Raw genomic sequence first — 20,643 nt, forward strand, 5'->3', positions numbered from 1 at the left:
GAATATAGACTTACACTAAACAGAGACCTGGACCAAATGCCGGCAATTGTTCCAACTTGGACAAAACCTCCTCTTGATTATGTTAAATGCAATTTTGATGCTACATTTGATGCCAACACTAATCACACAAATGGAGGATGGATTATTCGGGACCATAACGGAGCACCTAAAGCGTGGGGTTCATCACGTTTGAATGTCACAGGCTCACCTTTGGAAGCAGAAGCACAAGCTTTACTCTCCTCAATGCAACAAACGTGGATTCGTGGCTTTACCAAAGTATATTTTGAAGGCGATTGCAAGATATTAATGGACAGCATCAATAATGGCTTATTGGACGCATCTATTAGAGGATTATGTGAAGATATCAAGTTCTGGATGCCTAAGTTTAAGGACGTTTGTTTTGTTTATGTTAATCGTTCTTGTAATCAAGTAGCTCATTGTCTTGCCAAATTTGGTTGCACTCAATCTAGTTTTTACTCTGCAGTTTCAGATCTGCCTCCTTGGATTGTGAACATTTTGTATGCCGATATTTCAAATTAATATAAGTTATTTTGACGAAAAAAAAAAAATCCATTTTTAGAAATTTTGATATAGTCTTTTTCTGTATCCGTCTTTGTATTTGTTTCGGTGTAACATATGTATAATAAGGTGGTTGATCGATTAGTCGATACATACTCAATTTGTATCCTATTTTTATGATGGGAATTTCGGAGAAATGCCCATCTTAGTGTGTATATTTTCAAAAATGCTTCTTCATGTGTCTATTTTCAAAATACCTCTCATTAAATCCGAAAAGTTTATAAAGTTTCATAAGATACTTGTGGATGGTTACTACTATTCAAAGAATCGATCTAAGTATTTATAAAATTTTATATGTAATTTATAAAATTTAATTAAGTTTTACAAGGTATTTATAAAGTTTTACAAAATATATATAAGGTTTTATAAGGTATATATTTATCAAGTATTTAAAATGTATTTATAGGGTACATTTATAAAGTATTTATAAAGTTTTACACTAATAGAAAAGTAGTTTGTTTATGATTTTATAAGGTTAAACACGTATTTGGATAAAAATGTATTTTGGAATTTCCCCACCCCCTTCCTTTATGTTTTAATATTCTTACAAGTCCCCCAGGCTCCATGAAGATCATTTATTAATTATTAGTGTTGTGTCCCGTGCTTCGCACGGTCAAAACGTTAACGTGAAGAAAACCTTAGTTTAATTTATTTATTTTTACCAGAAAGAGGTTATAGGTAAATAGAATAAAAAATATGTTGAGGTTTCTACAAAATAATGTCGTTTCCTTGTTAAGAAGAGTGGAGAAATGGAGAATATTGGGATCGTGGGAGGTGGATAAAGCAGTTGATACGTTTAAGTGAATTTTTTTTTTTCTCATTTTTTTCGTCATAAATTGGTTTAGAAAAATAAAGGGAATGAATTTGAGACTTAAGGCACTTGTCAAATGAAGAGAGATGCAGTTTTTAGAAAAGTGACTTATGATTTATTATAACAAGACTAGTATTCCCGTACGGGAAAAATAAATTGATTAACAAAATATATAATTTAATATGTAGAATAATTTTACCACACAATTTTGGATAGAAAAAAATATAAACATCAAAAAATATTTGTTTCTGAGCAATATTGAAAGTTAATCTGATAAATAAGTTTATTTGCTCAAAAGTAAATTTGATAAATAAACACTATACAAAAGCACCATTAACCATTTATGTTGCTCTAAGCCTTCTTCTTGGCTTCCTGCGGTGCTCCTTCATATTTATGGAGACTTTTTGTTGGATTTTAAAGTCACCTTCTTAATCGTTGCTCTCTACAAAACTTCCAACATGACAAACAAACAAAACATACATAATTATTTTATTTCATCAACTTATTGTAGTCCAAAATATAAATAAAATATTTTTTCTAACAAATTTATTTTGACCAAATTTATGCACACAAATAGTTCTTTTTTATATATATAATTGTGCACATAAAATAGTTGTGTCATAATTCTGTTTTTCTTATAGTAGAAGAATCGTACTTTTTTGCCACCATCTTTTCCTCTCGTAGCTCAAGTCTTTTTTGCTGTCATGTTTCTCGGCTTCTTTCATAGTATATCTAACCTCGATCCCTTTGATCTTATAACCTCCACAAACAAACACCTAGCAATAGTTACTCTTCCTTCTTTCGGGATCTCCAAATATACTGATCTTCAAGGAAAATAGATCGAAATCCGAATATGCAATCTCCAGTGACTGTACTCGGCGGTGGATGGCGATGTGGCTTAGGAACTCGCCGTTGACGCAGGAATTGTAGTTGCAGGAGGCTGAGTTTGTGAGAGAGTTGGAAACAGAACGGGCCGAGACATATATCTCCAAAAATATAAGCGACGGCCCCGGCTCCGCTCCATAGGCCATAGCCGTCGTGAGGATACACGGTTATGAGGCGTTTGGAGAGAGCTTTTTTTTTAAAGAGTCAAAATTTCAAAGAGCAAAAAAATGTGTTACGTTCGAGTTCGTCGTCAAATAAATATGTGGAAGAAGATGGAACGGTTTCAACGACCTTAAGATCGTGAAAATGTGGTGAGGTGGTGTGGTTTTTTGTTCGAGAAAAAATAGGGATTTTAAAAAGAAGTTGCATGTGTTTTTTTTTTGGAATACTTCATCGTGGGTTTTTACTTTTTTTCTTTCTAATAATTAATAGTAATAAAATTTAACTGTTTGACAAAAAAAAAAAAAAAAAAAAAAATTTAACTTAGACGGACCTCAAAATTACGAAATCCAAAAAAGAAAAAGAGTATTGGGCAGTTTTTTTTTGTTCTGTTTTTAATAATAAGTTTATTCTTTTTTTTTGTTTGTTAATTTTTTTTCCACGATCTCAATTTTGTTTTAGAATTTTTTGTATGATTTAAATTGTAAAAAAAAAATCTATGTGGCATTGTTTGATTGGTTAGGTGACTTGTGCTTTATATAATAAAGGATTAGTGAATTAGTAAATGAAAAGAAAAAGAAATATGAAGGTTAATAAATACTTCCTCCCTATCACTTGATGCTTTTGCGATTTTTTTGTCTCATTTCAAGTGATATTTTCAACTTTCTATGCAAAAACTAATTGTAATTAATTATTTTTTGACCAATAATCTTTTACAGTATGCTTTTTTATTTTGGTTATATTTTTTCTTTAATGGTATTTTTATGTAAAAGAGATAAAATGAATGAAAATTATAAGTTTGTTTTTGTGCGAATATATTTGACAATATGTAAACTGAATATTAATAATAAAGATATTTTATCATTATGTTTTTGTTATAGAAAGATATTTTACCATTATTTCTTATAAACGAATTAACTTTATAAACGTTTCAAAATATGGAAACTTAAATTTACTTCTATTTTACTGTTTTGGAGACCAAAAAAAGCATTTATTATTGTATTTCACGTCATAAGGAGGTATCAAATATAATGTCATAAATTAAGATGTTTATATGTTTCGATTTGTGTCTAAACTAAGGAGGGGTTATTGGTTCATAGATTTATATGGAATTAGAAATCCAAACAAAAATCATTTGTTATTCAATCATTGATTTTAAAATCCTAATTAAATTCATGTGTTATTGGTTCTATGATTTATAAATACTAGTTAAAATCTTATGTTATTCGTTTAGTCATTTGTTTTTGGATTTGAGAATCCAAATTATGTTTTAAATGGAATTGAATGGAATTGAAAGAGAAAAATAGAAGGATTCAAATCCATGGGTAAACACATGTTATTTCAAAATCCATATATCTTGATTTCATAATTAATAGAAATTTTCAAATTCTATATGGATTTACAAATTAACAAACTAATAACACCCCCTAAAAATAGCGAAAAAATATTCGTCTTTTTTTTTTTTTTTTTTTTTTTTGGGCACCGAAAATATTCGTCTCTTTAAACTTACGATTTAGTCCATTAACTCTTCCTTATCACCACATATATAAAAAGGCAACGCAATATATGTTTGCTCTCTATAGTATATATATATGATCATCAATAGGTAAAGTGAAAATAAAATCATTTAAAAGGTTATCAATTCTCTTGAGAAGTGAATTCTAACGAAAGAAAAAAACACAAAATGCAAAACCAATGTCCCACCCTTGGTCCCAAATGTGACATCTGTGATTGCTCAGGCAGTGGATGCCAATCTCAATTCCCAGGTAATATATGTTCATCTATACACTTTTTGAGTTCTTCTACACATGATCTTGAGAAAACTCCACCAATCATTCTAACATGTCATATAACGTGGATCGTGTAGTTAGTCGTGTTCTAAATCAAGTTAGATTTTTCATTTTGGAATACATTGTTTGTTTGTCAAGTTCATGTTCTTGATTACAAAAAAAGTAATCCCATTTTAGCTTAACTGTTTCTAGATGTTTTTCGATTCGATTTGGATTATACCGGATTGATTTTGTACACTACAATAAGTTGATTTGATTCTCCAAACTACGTTGGAATATTCTAAGAGAACTGAAACCGAAACCTAATGTAAAAACTAAAAACCCTAATTAACCAAACATGTTTCTACAAACATTAATACCAAAGTTTAAACATTTGTAGTTTGGTATGTTTAGGAATGAAGGTGGAGTGGCCAGAGCTAAAAGGAGTGAGTGGACTTCAAGCAAAGGCAACAATAGAAAGTGACAATCCACGTGTGACTGCTTTCATTTACCCTCAAGGTGTTTATCTACCATCCATCAATTGTTGCAACCGTGTCATTCTCTTTGTTCCAGCTGAAGATTGTCCCAATGGTCCTGTTCAAAATCGTCCAATCGTCGGATGATCCACTATGTTGTTGTTCTTCTTTTTCATCATCTTGAGCTTCAATATTTTTCTTAACTACGAATGTTATACTTTTTCAACTGTTATCAACTTTTCAACACATTAATCGTTACCATATTGAACAAAAACACAAATTTGTTCGAAAAAAAAAGAGAACAAAAACACAAAAAGATAACTAAACTTGACTAAACAAGCCCAATGGGCCTTTATTCCTAATAAGCCCATCGCAACGGCTCCAACAAGGCAACGCCACTAAAAAAAATTCTTCATCTTTCTTCTTTTGTCAGTCTTCTTCAGTGCAGACTCAGACTCGCTCTGCACAAGAAATTGGAGTTGTCACCACTCAAATTCCGCAACTTTCTCTCTTCGTACGTTTCCTTTACTCTTTCTTTTCTTTTCTGTTTGTTTTCCTCTTTCCTTTTCTTCCTTACCTTCGTAATTTCGTTCAAAGTTAGGGTTTTTTTTGATGACCTATTTTGATTTCTTCCTGATTTTTTTTGTTTCGGCTGAAGGTTTAGCTTCTAGGGTCTTTCTTCGTTTAGGGTTTTGTTTCTTACATTTGCCTAAAATTTAACTCTGTTCCTCATTTATGATCTTCTAGAATGTGTTTATAGAATGTGTTTTGTTTCTGAAGAACGTTGATTCCTGCATTTACCTATTTTATTTTTCTCTTGTAATCGGATTTGCAGGTTCATTGTTAAGATTTGTTGTTGTTACTGTTGAGGATGGAGAAGACTTGTGGTGAGGATGAGCTTACACTCACTGTCACTAGACTCAACAGTGAGTCTAAGAGACGAAAAATCTGTAAGTCTTTGGAGAAATACAAAGCTGATTCAGCTGGGATATTGAGGAGTTTACAGGAACATCTTGATACACTTGAAACCGATATCGAAAAGAAGTCTCTGGAAGTTGAAACAAAGGAAAACAAGCTTCAAGGTCTGACCTTGAAATTGGGGAAAATCCAAAAGCAGATTAAAGTTGCAGAGATTGAGTCAGGTGACAAAGAAAAGGAACTTGATTTGCTAAAGAATCAGATCAAGTCAGAGGAAAACCAGCTTCAAGTTCTGAGCTTAAACTTGGGGAAAATCCAAAAGCAGATTGAGCAACAAACTAATGTAGTTGAAGCAAAGGCGCGGGAGATTAAAGCAATAGAGATTGAAGCAGGTGGCAAAAGAAAGGAACTTGATTTGCTAAGGAACCAGATCACGGCAGAGGAAATGGCACTCATTGAGCTTAAGAAATTAGTGCAGAATACTCAAAGGGAACTTGAGTTGAAGAAGAAAGAGTTAAGACAAACGAGCAGTGTGTTTGTTAAGAACGAGCAGCAGCCCGTTGCAGCAGAGACTGAGCAGTTTAGTGGAGATCCTCTCATGCGTTATGAAATCTCATCAGTTTCTCTTGGTCACCATGAGGTTTCCAATGTTCTTAGAGCTAAACCTGATCCAGGAAGATATGTTCTGAATCTAGTGGAGGGAGAAGTTAAGGATGCTCATCGCAAAAAAGAATCTGGTTTACGGGAGTTACTGGTGGAGAATTTGGTTGTATTTATTGAAGAGCTAGCAGAAATTAAAGGATGGGACCAGGCTCAACTGCAGCTCAAGGCGACACAGGTGGCTACTATTTGGAAAAGGTTGATAAGCATCGAAGCTCCAAGATCATCTCTCGAGGCTTTGGCTTTTTTGTTGTTCATTGTGGCATATGGATTAAAGAGTTTGATCAATGAAGAAGAGACTGCTCTACTTGTCACATCTGTTTCTCATTACAAACAGGGTCCAAAACTCTTTCATTCGCTTGGTCTCGAACTTAAGATCCCAGGTTAGTTTCTAAAACATTTCTGATACATAAAAACTGAGGGATGAAGCAAGGTCTTATGACTCTTTTTCTATCTTTTGCAGATTATGTGCTAGGTCTCATAAACAACCGCCATTATATTCCTGCAGTACGACTTGTATGTTTGTTCAAGCTTACAGACTTCCAACCCCAAACTCTCTTAATGAAAGAGGTCATCGATTTAAAACGCTCTGCCCTGGAAAAAGTAAGAACTGGTTCTCATGTTTTTAATCTTGGTCAATGATTGGTCATTGGCTTATATATGTTTTTGGTTCATCTTTTAGGCTGAGAACAAAGACGTTGGAAGATTGAGAGCCATCGTTGAACTTGCAGCAGATTATAAGCTTGACATTGATCTTCCAGCGGACCTTATTGCCAAACTCATGTTTCATAAAGAAAACTCAACACCACCTGTGCTTCATTGCGCTGTTGAAGCACCAAGCCCATCAGCAAATGGTGGGTCTTCAGGTTCAAGGGTGGGTCTTCAGGTTCCTAAGCGCGAGACTGAACCCTTCGTGATCCCATTAAAAAATGGTAGGTTTTAATGTCTGATACTCAATATGTATGAAGGCTCTAGTAGGAACCTAATTAGCTAGTGCTAGGTCTCTCTCTCACTTATCAATAGGCTTGTGCCAATTTGGTCTCTTTAGTTGTATCTACATAGTGAACGATCTTGCTTGTCTGTTTGATAAACTTGGTCCACTTTTGGTTCTTGTTATTATCTAAAGCTTGACTTTTATTCGAGAGGGTAAGTATTCATGTAGATGTCACTGTTCTTTGGGTGGTTTTATGGTAGCGTGTTGGAGAAGGTATATATACATATATGATTAGGGCTTTGCTTGCCATTCCAAACGTAAACGAAAAGAGTTCCCATTTGTGAGAGCTCCAAGCATTCAACCATTGAATCGAGACCGAGCCGGAGCCGCTTGAACCGAACCGAACCAAAACTAAAGCAATTGTAAGTATTTGAAACGACCTAATTGAACTAAATTTATTATCACTCATTTGTACACCAAGATTCACTAACTGTTTTTATAGAAATTTATTGGAAAAATACTCTTAAGAAACATCATTTTGAAAAAAATTTTGGACTCAAAACTTTTTTATTTTTGGTAAATGAATATAATTTTTTTTGTTGAATATTAAATGAAATTTCCCAAATTTATTAAGGAACATGTGATGAATTATTAATGTTCCAACGAAAAAGATATTTTTTTGCTGTTCAAAAAAAAAAAATCTCTTTTTGTTCAACGAACCAAAAAAAGACATCAATTATTGATATTAATGTAGTGCAATGATTTTGACTTGACCTGGTTTTCAACTTTTTTTTTAAATACCGAACCGAAATCACAATGGACCAATCAAACTAAACCGGATAAAATTGATTTGATCTCGGTTTATTTACACCTGACAATGACATGAAGATGCCACGTAAACCAACATGATTCGTTTCTCTATTTAGTCCTTTTTTTTTCTCGATTCGTCGTAACCAGTGAAGAAGCTCGAATCAAACAAAAGAGAGAGAGAGAACAAAAAAAAAAATCAAAATCTCCGGTGATTCAGGAACCGTACGTCGGAGATTGTTAAACACGGTGAGGGAAAAAAGATGGCGGGACAATCACGAAAATGGATGATTCTCGTAGCGACGATCTGGATTCAAGCTTTCACTGGTACGAATTTCGATTTCTCGACGTACTCGTCGAATTTGAAATCGGTTCTAGGGATTTCGCAAGTACAATTGAATTATCTCGCCGTTGCTTCGGATCTTGGGAAAGTTTTCGGTTGGTCATCGGGACTTGCACTCTTGTATTTCCCTCTTTGGACGGTTCTTTTCGCGGCGGCGATTATGGGTTTCGTTGGTTATGGTGTTCAATGGCTCGTCATCACTAACGTTATCTCTTTGCCTTATATTCTGGTAAAATAATTTCTCAACATTTTCTTTGTCTCTGTTTGCTTTAATCTTGAATCAATTTGTAAAAACCAAATCAGAAACTTCGAAGTTGAAAACTGTATTCAATTTCTTTAGCTTTATACGTAATTTATTAACTAATGTAGTTTAAATTACTTTATTGCTTTAATGATTATATAATCCATTCATTAAATATTAATGTGTTACATTTTACTTTAATGTTGTTTATAACTTTAATGATACATTTATTCTTTTATACATAATTACATATAATTAGTTGTAGTTAAATTAGAGAAATGTTTCAAGTTTATAGGTAGTTTAGTTCTACATATTATTAAAATTTGTATTTTTGTGATATAAATAGTTTCTTTTGGTTACTAATACTGAAATCAAGATTTGGAGGTTTGGAAGAAGAGTCGGTGAATGGTTGACTGGTTGGTCTCACGTGTTTTTCTTTGGCTTGGTTCTGCTTTGTCTTGGTTTGATGACTATCTCGAGAATCTTTATTGTTTCTTTGTGATCGGATCTTCGTTTTGTGTGTGTATAAATACTTTCTCTTTGTCGCCAATTCATTTAAATAGTGTTTTTTCTTGCAGAAAATGGCAGTTGGGTTTCTTTCTGAATTATTCTTTTTGATGAGTAGCTATTTGAGGATCTTTGTTATGTGGTAAATATAATATTGAATTTTCAGATAGAAAATGTTATGTCTATATGATATTATTTGAATTATCTTTCATATGACTATATGAGCTTAGTCGATTAGTATCTTGGGGAGGAATGATTAATTTTCTTGGATAGAAGATTGTGATCAAATACAACATTTTGTTAGGGATTTTTTTCTATAATTCTTGGTTCTTTCAAAACTGCCATTGGCTTACCGAACTTGCGACTAAAGTATGAATTTTGTTGATGTTTGTGGCAGGTATTTCTATGTTGTTTACTAGCTGGGCTAAGTATCTGTTGGTTTAACACAGTCTGCTTTGTGCTCTGTATCAGAAACTTTCCAGCAAACAGATCACTTGCACTTTCTCTCACAGTGAGCTTCAATGGCGTAAGTGCTGCTTTGTACACTCTTGCTTATAACGCAATCAATCCTGTTTCTACAGAACTATACCTACTCTTAAACGCTCTTGTACCTCTTTTTGTTTCATTCGCTGCTCTCATCCCTATTCTTCGCCAACCGCCTCTTGAACCTCTTCCACCAGATGGAGTTCGAAGAGATTCTCTCATGTTTCTCTTGCTTAACATATTAGCGGTCTTGAATGGTGTTTATCTGCTTCTCTTTCGTTCAAAGACTTCTGATGTAACTTCAGCTCGTCTTCTCTTTGGTGGATCATTACTTCTCTTGATTCTTCCTCTATGCCTTCCTGGTCTAGTCTATGCTCGTAATTGGTATCTACACAATATCCACTCCAGTTTCCGTCTAGAAGGTTCTGGTTTTATTCTTGTTGATGTTGATGAGCTTGAGATGCATAAAGGAATGGTGACACGTGAAGCCAGCCTTGAAGGCTACCAGTTGCTAAACGATGATGTAGTGCGAGCTGTCAATACTCCTGATCAGAAGAGTTTCATTGAAGATGACGACGGATGTTGTTGCACTAAGCTTATTACAAGAAATCAGCTTGGGATGCTTGGAGAAGAACATCCTTTATCTTTACTCTTATGCAGATCAGATTTCTGGCTTTACTATATAGCCTACTTTTGCGGCGGCACGATTGGGCTGGTTTATAGCAACAACCTGGGACAGATTGCACAATCTTTAGGACAAAGCTCAGAGACAACAACTCTTGTAACGCTTTATTCGTCTTTCTCATTCTTTGGTCGATTACTTTCAGCAACACCAGACTATATCAGAGCGTAAGTCCTCGCACAAGCATTTGTATTCCTCTGGTTCTGGCATTGTGAAGATTATGATGTTATTGAAATGTGAATTGTGCAGGAAGGTTTATTTTGCTAGAACAGGGTGGCTAGCCGTTGCTCTTTTACCAACCACAATTGCTCTTTTCTTGTTGGCATCATCAGGAAGCTTGGCAGCGTTACAAGCAGGAACAGCTCTAATCGGTCTAAGCTCGGGTTTCATATTTGCAGCAGCGGTTTCCATAACATCTGAGCTTTTTGGACCCAACAGCGTCGGGGTTAACCACAACATCCTCATCACAAACATACCGATAGGATCATTGGTCTACGGTTTCTTAGCTGCTTTGGTCTATGAATCCCACAGTGTGGCTGGGTCAAAGACCGAGTCAGTTATATGTATGGGACGAGACTGTTATCTCCTAACGTTTGTGTGGTGGGGATGCTTGTCGGTGATTGGACTAGCTTCAAGTGTTGTTTTGTTTCTGAGAACTAGACGAGCCTATCAACGTTTTGAACAAGATCGTATAACTTCGAGCATGCTCTATTCTTAGAATTTTCTCCAACAAATTGGGGGAAGAGTTGGAAACGGTGACTCAAACTTGTGCAGAGATGTGTTAGTGCACATAAGTTTTGATCCTTTTTGCAGAAATAAGAATAAAGAGGGAGTCTTAGGACATAAGTGTGTTCAGATGAAGAGTTTTTTTCAGATTTGCTTTTGGTATATACTGCAATCACTTCACCTTGTAGAAGATTGGAATGATTACGAGTTTGCCTTCATCCATGCATTCTTTGATCTTGACCAGTTCTTCTAATCCCCATGGTTTTTTTTTTTTTTTTTCTAATCCCCATGTTGATTTGGTGTATCTGTTTGAGAAGATTACTATCGCAATCCTTGACAATGCAAACCTTTGACCTAGTAAGCCATACATAATCAATGTAACTGTGAGTCTGTGACGACTCGAATCGTTTGCTCTAATTTCTTTCTTATACATACTAACACATTTCCACAATGTTCCATTTGTTTTACAACATATTGATGTAGAGTAGAATCTTCTACCCTTTGTTATGCAACTCAAACCCCATCATACACGTAACCGAATCCAAAGCTTCCTTCCAAATCTTGAGGTGTTTAGACTCAAAATCACGCATTGCAGGATTCAACAAGTTAAGACCAACTTGTAGAAGATCCGAATCACCATGAATTTACCTTCCTTCATTCCTTCTCTAATCTTCACAAGCTCATCTAACATAGTCTCGATTCAGTGTACCTGTTTGAGAAGACTAAAAGCGCAATCCTCAATCCCCTTGAAATCTCCATCAGTCAACGCATCTGCGAACACGTTGACTCCGTCGCGTTTCTTGTACCTTTTTGTGTGTATTATTAGCCAAAGATGGGTATTTTGTTAGGAATTTACTAAAATTTGGGAGATCCCGATGCTAGTGATTCGTCAGTGAATTATAGATCTCGCAAACAAGTTACTGGTCACAATCCTCGACGGCCACATACAGAGGGAGAAGAGGAAAAACATGATACCACTACTGCTGGGGCGGGCTCAGGTCATATATACCACTAATGTGGGAGGGGAATGACCATGGGTCTTCTTCCTCCGGCTGAAGTTGAAACTCTGGGAACAATGCCAGTGTACGTGTATTTTCAACGTCATTATCAAGCTCCATATTGTCCTGACACTCCTCCATGTCCTTCTCTTTAAACACGACAGCCGCATTCCCAGGAGGAGTGGAGGAGGAAGGCAAGTGGGGTTTATTTGGGTTGTCTTTGTTTTGGGGGACTCTAGATGAGGCAAAAGTTGGCTGAGTAGTTGGAGGAGGAAGTGGAACGAGTGGAGCCGTCGAGAACCTTGCGTTTAGTTGGCCGTGGATGGTTATGCTCAGAGATGTAAGTAATAGCGAACATGTTTGAATTGGTGTCGCTACGTTGGACTTGTTTCGTAGCTAAACAACCTTGCGTGAACCGGTAAGTGCACCTGTAGTAACTCCTGAGGAACAAATAATTCATTAATCCATCAAGTAACCATCAAAGACATAAGTAACCATAATCTAATTACACAAACACGGGGAATAACAACAAAATCTATAATATCCTTCCAATGGAATATAGTGATTATAAGATAAGTTTGCATCATAATAAAGAATCTAAAGGCTTATAATTTGCGCCGTAGAAAATTAAAAGAACTTTATAATTTACAGTTTCACGTTAATGATTCCATATGCAATATTGTTAGTGAAGGGAAAAACAAAGCTGCAGATTCTGTTTAATGTGACTTTTTTTCAATGGTTAATAATTTTTTTGTTTCCTCAATAAAATTTCACTTTTCCAGCAACATATAGGTTTACCAGGCCACCAGCAAGTTAGAATACGTTTTGTGTATAAAAAATGGTGTTTTGCAAGTTGTTACAAAACTTTCCTATTGTAAGAAAATACTATTCTGTTTTCCTTTGATTTAAATAATATTCATCTATATGTATATCTATTTATTATGTTGTAAAAAATATAATATATAGACAGAATATAAGATTATATATAAAAATACATGAGTACCTTGGAAAATTAGAACCTAAGATGTATTTTTGACCGTACTTTCGCCAAGTCCATAGATCTGCCTCGTCTGTAGCCGGTATGCAAACCACTTTCTTTGCCTTGCTCTTCTTCCTGCATCCATCGTCAATATAATATCAATATGTATTGAAACCCATGTAATTATACGTACTTGTATACATGTTGTGATTTATAGCTAGTTTTGTGATCAATGTTAGTGTGGACCATGATCAGTTCGGTTTGAGATACGATGGCATCGTAGTTAACGTTCATTGTTTGTTAAGAAAAATAGGGACATTGTTAAAAAAAGTTTTTAAGAGGAAGATAAGAAGTAAAACAAAAGCAAACATAAATTAAAATATTGATCAAAAGAATTCAGAAAATGTGATATTGCATATAGAATTGTCTCTCATTGTTTTATGAAAGTAAAAAGATACATAGATATGGAAACGTTGAGAAGTGAGTTTTTAATAGATAAAACAACGTTTGCTTGACACATATATATGTAAAGAGTATTTTTCAAAAAGATGAAACTTTGGTGAAATCCTCATGAAAAAAGGATTTAACAAAGAAAGCCGAGCAAAAATGCCAAATGCTATAGAAAATTTTTCCACTACTTGTAAATATTGTGTTTTTCACAATATAAATAACATTTAATTAAATAAAAAAACTTTTTCTAAAATCTTGAATGGAGTAAAAAACGGATTTTTAAACTAATCTAAAAAGTACAAATATTAAAGACCTATGTTATTAAGCAAACTTGGAAAAGAGAGCACATTGGTACATCTCTAGTGGCTTTTGTAAACTTTAGATCAATCTAATAAACTAGACGTTTGAAAAAACTACAGTTTTTTTCTTTTTTTCTAATGCACCCTATGTATACTTAGATATTATCAAATAATGCTTTATTAAAAAATTTGGTTATCTACTAAATTATGTATTTTTCCTAATTAATGATAAGAAAACACCGAACTAGACAAGTCTAAGGGTGTATATGAAGCTGATATAAAAAAGAGAACTTACTTTTTTGGTAAGTCAGACAAATTCTCGGTCATGGAACTCTCACAATCAGATAGCAGCATGGATTGTTCATGGAGGATTTCTTTACCCATTTGTCGTACCAAACAATGCATCACTATTTCCCCATTGGATGATATACTTATGAGAGACACATCGGCTAAAACCTTGAGTCCAGAGCTAACATCCAAGTCAATGCCGGCAATAAGTGGTGCCACCAAATCAACATCCTCGTCATTGAACAAAGACGATATGTAAAGAAATAGAACTTTATCCATCTCCTGTAAATCATCATAGCTGACTCTCAATACTTCTTTAACTGCTTCATAACCAGAAACCTCTACCGGATCCAAGGACAAAACTAGTGATATGTTCTCAAGACTTGTATTGCCAGTTGCAACATTTATTACACGGACTCCACATCTTGTCACTATGAACCGATCATCTAGACACTTTGTCTGCTGATTGATAGGAAAGAACTCAAATACAACTAAGCCAGCCCAGATATCAGGGTCATTTCCTTCACCGGTACTTGGGAACATGTTGACATCACAAAAGACAAAAGTATGATCCTTTCGAACTTTTGAAACAACTTTCGCTGGAGCCCAACAATGAAAATTTCTTTCTATCCTACAAGAGCGGCCTTCTTTGTTGCTCCATCTGCAAACACAACTTATGCCAAAACCTGTAGCATCACAGTAGTCCTCGGAAGATGCAACTTCCACCAGCATACCAAATCCCACAAGCGTGTTCCTCCATGAAGTATTTAGTCGTGTAATTACAGAAGATCCTGGTTGCAGACCAAATGTGGTGTTTTGATTTTTATGTGAGGGCGCACTGAAGCTGAAAGTCGGAGCATTGTTGAGTTCCTGTTTCAATACAAATAAGTCAGATATGATATGAGGAGGGTGTCGTTGGGTGTACATAACAGACATTATAGAGAGTGGGAGACAGAGGCGGACAGAGAAGGAGAAAGGGATTGAGGGGGTGATGGAAAGAAAGCAAGCTAATGGAGAGGTAAGTAGACAAGAGAGAGGCAGAAGGAGAGAAAGAGTATTACCTGCGTATACTCTCTTGGTATGTGTTTTACATAAGTCAGCGCTTTCACCAAAAAATCGTTGACCACTTGTGGAGATAGATCAAAAAAATTGCTGAATGTGTAATGCATAGGAAGCTTCTCCGAGTCCGAACCATGTGCATTCAAGAGCTCTAGGCTTAAAGGAAGTTCGGGCACTTCTCTTAACGTAGTGCCAGCAAAATATAACTCTTTCAGGTTCCGAGGAAAACCCTGAATAGTCTCGAGCTCTGAGCAACCAGAGAGATCAAGAACTTTGAGAAATTCTAAATTAGCCATGTTTGGCAGACTTCGCAAACAAGATCCACGTGCATTCAAGAGTTCTAGACTTTGAGGAAGTTGTGGCACTTCTTTTATTGCAGTGCCACCAAGATATAACTTTTTCAGAAACCGAGGGAAACCCTGAATAGAATTGAGCCTTGAGCAACCCGAGAGATCAAGAAGATTAAGAAGATCTAAATTAGCCATGTTTGGCAGACTCTGCAAACAAGAACAATCTTTCAACTCCAAGCAAATAAGCTTCCCAAGATCTTGACAAGATGAGCTAGATTCCAGCAGACTTGTTAAACGCTCAAGTTTCAAGGCCTCTGAAAGACCCGGAATTTCTGTTAGAAAATTCACAAGCTCTCTGCGGTTTGGCTTAACAGTGGAAACTGGAAATGCTAATATGCCAGTTCCCTGTAGATGTAGTGTCTCAATATTTGGTGGCATCTCTAGGACACTTTTAATCTCTATGCAACCTGAGAGATTTACAACTCGTAGACGCAGCAATTGACCTGCGGCTGGGAAATTCTGCAGTCTTGTACAACCTTGGAGATCAATTACCTCAAGATTTTGAGCTTTAAAGAGATCATCGATATCAACTAGATGCTGGGAATGGCAAAGCCTGATCGTCCTCAACATCTCCAGGTTCTGAGAAGACAAAAAAAAATAAAAAAAATAAAAAAGCTAAATGAATAACAACAAAAGTTGTCAAGTAATGATAAGGGCGAAAGACGCATATCATTGTTTGTTTACCTTGGTTCCACCCCAAAGTTTTTGAAGTTGACTGTACGGCATGTTGATTTCGACAAGGTGCCAAGGATCAAAACTTTGAGGCAAAGATTGCAGAGGATAGTTCTCCCAATGGAGGAGTCTTAGCTCATTAGGAAGAGAATGCAGAGAGCCTTTTGGGAAATTGATTACAGGATGGACTTCAGGATTGGAACAGTAAATCTTGAGCAATTTAAGGTTCAACATATTCTTAAAGGCAGAGGGCTGCACATCAAATCTTAAGTTTGATGTGTCTAGAAACATGCCTTCGATCTCGTCAGAGCCCTGAAAGAATATTGGAAATGTATATATTAGGCTGTTGGCTCATAAAGTAGATTAAATATGAAACTATCAAAATATAACAGACCTGAGTACGTTTGAAGGTTGTTTTAGGTTCTCCACAGGCTTTGTGTTCATTATATTCTAATAAATATTTGATGCTCCAAGGTTCCCACAGTCTTCTGCGCCTCTCGATCTGTACTGTTTCTCCATTTATTATTTCTCGCCCGACATCCTGGGTCAGATTATGCAGCCAAACTCGGTTTTCTGAAATAGTCACCAGACACTTCTCAACAAGGACATCAATTTCAACATGTGGAAAGAAACCACAACCCTCAAGCAGTTGTATCACGTAGTTGACATTTTCTCCCTGGAAGAAACAAGCTATGTCCAGAAAAATGTTCTTCTCGTTGTCACAGAGTGAGTCGTAGCTGCTTTTAAATGCATCGAAAATTTTAAACGGAGGACGTCGCTTGAGTTTGAGGAATGCCGTCTCCATTTCTGAGAGTTTTTTCTTACCTTTCAGCTCTCTTCCATAAACACTGATAGCTAACGGATTTCCATTAGCATAATTTACTACTTTCATTGACAACTCGTGGAGATTCTGCTCTCCCATAGACGCGCACAGCAAGAAGAGTTGAAGAGCTTCTTTCTCATTTAAACCCTGGACCTCATATATTTGATTGATTCCGCAAAGGCGAAACACCTGTTTATCTCTAGACGTTATGATGATCAAGCTTCCGGGTCCTAGCCAGTCAAACCCCTCGAGAAAAGACTCTGCAACCAGAGCATTGCGCACATCATCGAGAACAACAAGAACTCTCTTACTGTTCAATCTGTCTCTGAGCGAGCTCAGTTTCATAATGGTTGCGTCATTGCCCGGGTTTTCTTTGAAAAGTTGTTCCTCCAGCAAACAATAAAGACCCTTCTCATGAAAAGCTTTGTCATAGTCCTCGATAAAGCAAGAAGCATCAAAGGCGCTAGACATTTGGTCAAAGACTGCTTTAGCAAGTGTTGTCTTTCCTATGCCAGGCATACCCCAAATTCCAACACAACGGATGCCTATCGGTTGCTTGTTAACCATGTTTTCAATCTCCAGCAGCTTCGAATAGATTCCAATTCGTCCCTTATAAAAGAGCTTCTCGTACACATCTCTCACAATCTCTTGTACTAGTTTGGAGTCACTACATTCCATTCTGCATCATATTTGATCAATTAATAAAGAAATGCACTTTATCGGAACACTACAATGGCCTACCAAAAAGCTATGCAAATTTTCAACATGAGGAAATGAAAGGATTATCTTCAGAAAGTAGAGCAAAAATTGTGTCGACCTTTAACCTTGAAATCTGCTATAACCAATCATGTCCTCGTTATGGTTTGAGAAATCTCAGTTACTCTCATAAGTGAATAAGTAGCATTTGCAGAATATAATAGCAAAATAAAGCGAATACCTGGAATGGTGAATTGCTGATAAGTCTTTCAAATCCAGCACGCTAATCCAGTCGAGCAATGATGGACTCTCACCGTACAATACTGGAACCACCACCTGGTTCTTGTTCCTCTGGCACTCGCGAACCTTCTCGAACTTGTGGCATGCTCTAGTGGGCTCACAGATTCTGGATAAAATCATCACAGAAACCCTAGCTTTCTCGATCTTTGCCTCAGACTCCTTGGAAAGCAGATCATCGCCTTCTACCTCTATGACCACATTATTTATGCCTTTTCGGCGGAGAGCTTCGGAGAGGTGGCTCACGAAAGAGTACCGTACCTCGTCTACGCAGCTGATGCAGACTAATTCCTCAGCCTTTTCACAATTGGTCATGATTTCGCGCTTTGACACTTTGAACGAACCTTAGATTTCGCCGGAATGCCGACGATGCTTTTTCATGGACATTGGTCTACCACTCAAATCTCAGAGGGTTTTTCATCGACTTGTCAAACAAAAATATCTTTGGTTAAAACATCTAATTATTAATATTGACAAAAAAAAACAATTATTAATATTTAATTATACTTCCAGTTTTGTTTTCCTTCTAATTTTTTCATTTTTTTTTGTCGGCCAACTTTTTTTTTTTGTCGGCCATCTTCAATTATACTTTAAATTTTGTTTGATATTTTTCCAACCGAAAAAAATATCAATTAATACAGAAAAAGAAAACAAAAAAAAAAACAAAAAAAAAAAAAGCGAAGTAAAAAGAGAAAAGAATAGTCAACAATACATTCGTTAAAAAAAAAAAAAAAAGAATCGTAATACATTCTTGCTACTCTAACGCACACCAGTAGAAAAAAGTCCAAGCACACCGGAAAAAGCTTATCGCCATGGAGACATCATCAATTTCCACGGTCGACGACCAGCCACCGCAACATCAGGTGTTCATCAATTTCCGTGGGGCGGATTTGCGCCTGAGATTCGTCAGCCATCTCGTCACGGCCTTGAAATTGAACAACATTAACGTCTTTATCGACGACTATGAAGACAGAGGTCAACCTCTAGATGTACTACTGAAGAGGATAGAGGAGTCCAAAATCGTTTTGGCTATCTTCTCCGGCAACTACACCGAGTCAATCTGGTGCGTGAGAGAGCTGGAGAAGATCAAGGATTGTACGGATGAAGGAACACTTGTTGCGATTCCAATCTTCTACAAGCTCGAGCCATCCACCGTTAGAGATTTGAAAGGAAAGTTCGGTGATAGATTTAGAAGTATGGCTAAGGGTGATGAGAGGAAGAAGAAGTGGAAAGAAGCTTTTAACTTGATTCCTAACATCATGGGCATCACCATTGACAAGAAAAGGTACCTCCCAAATAGATCTATGAACCTTTTATGGAATTTAGGGAGGTCATGATCTCATTAGCCTTGAAAATTGCAGTGTTGAGAGTGAGAAAGTCAATGAAATTGTGAAGGCGGTGAAGACAGCGCTGACCGGGATTCCATCGAAGGGAAGCCAAAATGCCGTCGTTGAGGCTTTAGGAAATGGCAACGCTGGAACTTCCTCAGTGGGTGAAAGCATAAGACTTTTGGAAACGAACAACGTTTAAAGGAGTTGGAAGAGAAGTTGGACCTTCATAAATACAAGGGACTCGTATCATTGGAGTTTTGGGATGCCCGGAATTGGTAAAACCACACTCCTGAAAGAGCTCTATAAGACGTGGCAGGGTAAGTTTACGAGGCATGCGCTAATCGATCAAATCCGTGTAAAGTCCAAGCACTTGGAGTTGGATCGCTTGCCTCAAATGCTCTTAGGCGAGTTTATCGAAGTTGAACAATCCTCACATAGACAATCTCAAAGATCCATACAGTCAACTGCATGAACGCAAAGTTCTTGTTGTACTTGATGATGTTAGTAAAAGGGAACAAATAGATGCTCTTCGTGAGATACTAGACTGGATTAAGGAGGGTAAGGAGGGAAGCAGGGTTGTCATTGCAACAAGCGACGTGTCCTTAACAAATGGTTTGGTTGATGATACTTACATGGTTCAAAATTTGAACCACAGAGATAGCTTACAACTATTTCACTATCATGCATTCATTGATGATCAAGCCAATCCTCAAAAGAAAGATTTCATGAAGCTGTCAGAAGGGTTTGTACATTACGCCAGAGGCCATCCACTATCCCTCAAAATACTGGGCGGAGAGCTTAATAAGAAAAATATGGATCATTGGAATTCAAAAATGAAGAAACTTGCACAGAGTCCCTGCCCTAATATTGTAAGTGTCTTCCAAGTGAGTTATGATGAATTGACTTCAGAGCAGAAAGACGCATTTCTCGACATAGCCTGTTTTAGATCACAGGACAAGAATTATGTAGAAAGTTTACTGGCTTCATCTGATCTTGGATCTGCTGAAGCAATGAGTGCAGTAAAAAGTCTCACGGATAAGTTCCTGATTAATACTTGTGATGGGCGAGTGGAGATGCATGATCTATTGTATAAATTTTCAAGGGAACTTGATCTTAAGGCATCTAATCAGGATGGTAGCAGACAACGGAGGCTGTGGCTTCATCAAGACATAATCAAGGGAGGCATAATTAATGTACTGCAAAATAAAATGGTGAGACCAGAAGTTCCTCTAGATGTTTATTGGTAAAAAGTTACATTTTTTCTCTCTTCACTGATGTCGTGTTTGTTATTGGTTCTTAGAAAGCTGCCAATGTTAGAGGTATTTTCTTAGACTTGTCTGAAGTGAAAGACGAAACGAGCTTAGACCGCGACCACTTCATAAATATGGGAAATCTTCGGTATCTCAAGTTCTACAATTCCC

General features: G+C 36.3%; 5 protein-coding genes across 5 annotated transcripts in view; 4 read left to right on the forward strand and 1 right to left on the reverse strand.

Moving 5' to 3' along the window:
- The first annotated feature begins 4,068 nt into the window (after nt 1-4,068).
- LOC9301329 (inhibitor of trypsin and hageman factor) lies at nt 4,069-4,925 on the forward strand. The gene is made up of 2 exons (XM_002863448.2): nt 4,069-4,200; nt 4,618-4,925. Exons 1-2 carry the CDS (start codon nt 4,119-4,121, stop codon nt 4,824-4,826), a joined length of 291 nt encoding a protein of 96 aa, XP_002863494.1. The 5' UTR covers nt 4,069-4,118; the 3' UTR covers nt 4,827-4,925.
- Nucleotides 4,926-5,096: 171 nt separating this feature from the next.
- Nucleotides 5,097-7,493, forward strand: LOC9299571 (FRIGIDA-like protein 5). The gene is made up of 4 exons (XM_002863449.2): nt 5,097-5,193; nt 5,515-6,640; nt 6,721-6,860; nt 6,940-7,493. Exons 2-4 carry the CDS (start codon nt 5,551-5,553, stop codon nt 7,198-7,200), a joined length of 1,491 nt encoding a protein of 496 aa, XP_002863495.1. The 5' UTR covers nt 5,097-5,193; nt 5,515-5,550; the 3' UTR covers nt 7,201-7,493.
- A 673-nt stretch (nt 7,494-8,166) lies between these two features.
- LOC9299572 (protein NUCLEAR FUSION DEFECTIVE 4) lies at nt 8,167-11,170 on the forward strand. The gene is made up of 3 exons (XM_002863450.2): nt 8,167-8,570; nt 9,487-10,421; nt 10,504-11,170. The coding sequence occupies exons 1-3, from the start codon at nt 8,262-8,264 to the stop codon at nt 10,970-10,972; spliced, it is 1,713 nt and encodes a 570-aa protein (XP_002863496.1). The 5' UTR covers nt 8,167-8,261; the 3' UTR covers nt 10,973-11,170.
- Nucleotides 11,171-11,387: 217 nt separating this feature from the next.
- LOC9299573 (disease resistance protein RRS1) lies at nt 11,388-18,257 on the reverse strand. Its single transcript, XM_021015538.1, is given in 8 exon segments — nt 11,388-12,231; nt 12,233-12,418; nt 12,982-13,092; nt 14,002-14,864; nt 15,056-15,982; nt 16,088-16,387; nt 16,470-17,577; nt 17,836-18,257. Coding segments are annotated over 8 exon segments (4,140 nt in total). The 5' UTR covers nt 18,207-18,257; the 3' UTR covers nt 11,388-11,957.
- A 364-nt stretch (nt 18,258-18,621) lies between these two features.
- LOC9301330 (disease resistance protein RPS4) overlaps nt 18,622-20,643 on the forward strand; it is a 5,208-nt gene continuing 3,186 nt past the window's right edge. Inside the window, 6 exon segments of the mRNA XM_021031850.1 lie at nt 18,622-19,176; nt 19,253-19,383; nt 19,386-19,473; nt 19,475-19,631; nt 19,633-20,433; nt 20,523-20,641. Of these exon segments, the coding sequence (XP_020887509.1) occupies nt 18,704-19,176; nt 19,253-19,383; nt 19,386-19,473; nt 19,475-19,631; nt 19,633-20,433; nt 20,523-20,641 (1,769 nt within the window). The 5' untranslated portion in view covers nt 18,622-18,703.

The sequence above is a fragment of the Arabidopsis lyrata genome (assembly GCF_000004255.2).
Source record: "Arabidopsis lyrata subsp. lyrata unplaced genomic scaffold ARALYscaffold_8, whole genome shotgun sequence".
Lineage (NCBI taxonomy): Eukaryota > Viridiplantae > Streptophyta > Magnoliopsida > Brassicales > Brassicaceae > Arabidopsis > Arabidopsis lyrata.

What these genes read in the sequence shown, in the direction of transcription:
- LOC9301329 (XM_002863448.2), top strand. Translation starts at nt 4,119, where the DNA reads ATGCAAAACCAATGTCCCACCCTTGGTCCCAAATGTGACATCTGTGAT. An exon ending in ATGCCAATCTCAATTCCCAG is followed by an intron (nt 4,201 to 4,617) that starts GTAATATATGTT and finishes TGGTATGTTTAG; the next exon opens with GAATGAAGGTGGAGTGGCCA.
- LOC9299571 (XM_002863449.2), top strand. Translation starts at nt 5,551, where the DNA reads ATGGAGAAGACTTGTGGTGAGGATGAGCTTACACTCACTGTCACTAGA. An exon ending in TCTCGAACTTAAGATCCCAG is followed by an intron (nt 6,641 to 6,720) that starts GTTAGTTTCTAA and finishes TATCTTTTGCAG; the next exon opens with ATTATGTGCTAGGTCTCATA. An exon ending in AACGCTCTGCCCTGGAAAAA is followed by an intron (nt 6,861 to 6,939) that starts GTAAGAACTGGT and finishes TTCATCTTTTAG; the next exon opens with GCTGAGAACAAAGACGTTGG.
- LOC9299572 (XM_002863450.2), top strand. Translation starts at nt 8,262, where the DNA reads ATGGCGGGACAATCACGAAAATGGATGATTCTCGTAGCGACGATCTGG. An exon ending in TCTCTTTGCCTTATATTCTG is followed by an intron (nt 8,571 to 9,486) that starts GTAAAATAATTT and finishes TGTTTGTGGCAG; the next exon opens with GTATTTCTATGTTGTTTACT. An exon ending in ACACCAGACTATATCAGAGC is followed by an intron (nt 10,422 to 10,503) that starts GTAAGTCCTCGC and finishes TGAATTGTGCAG; the next exon opens with GAAGGTTTATTTTGCTAGAA.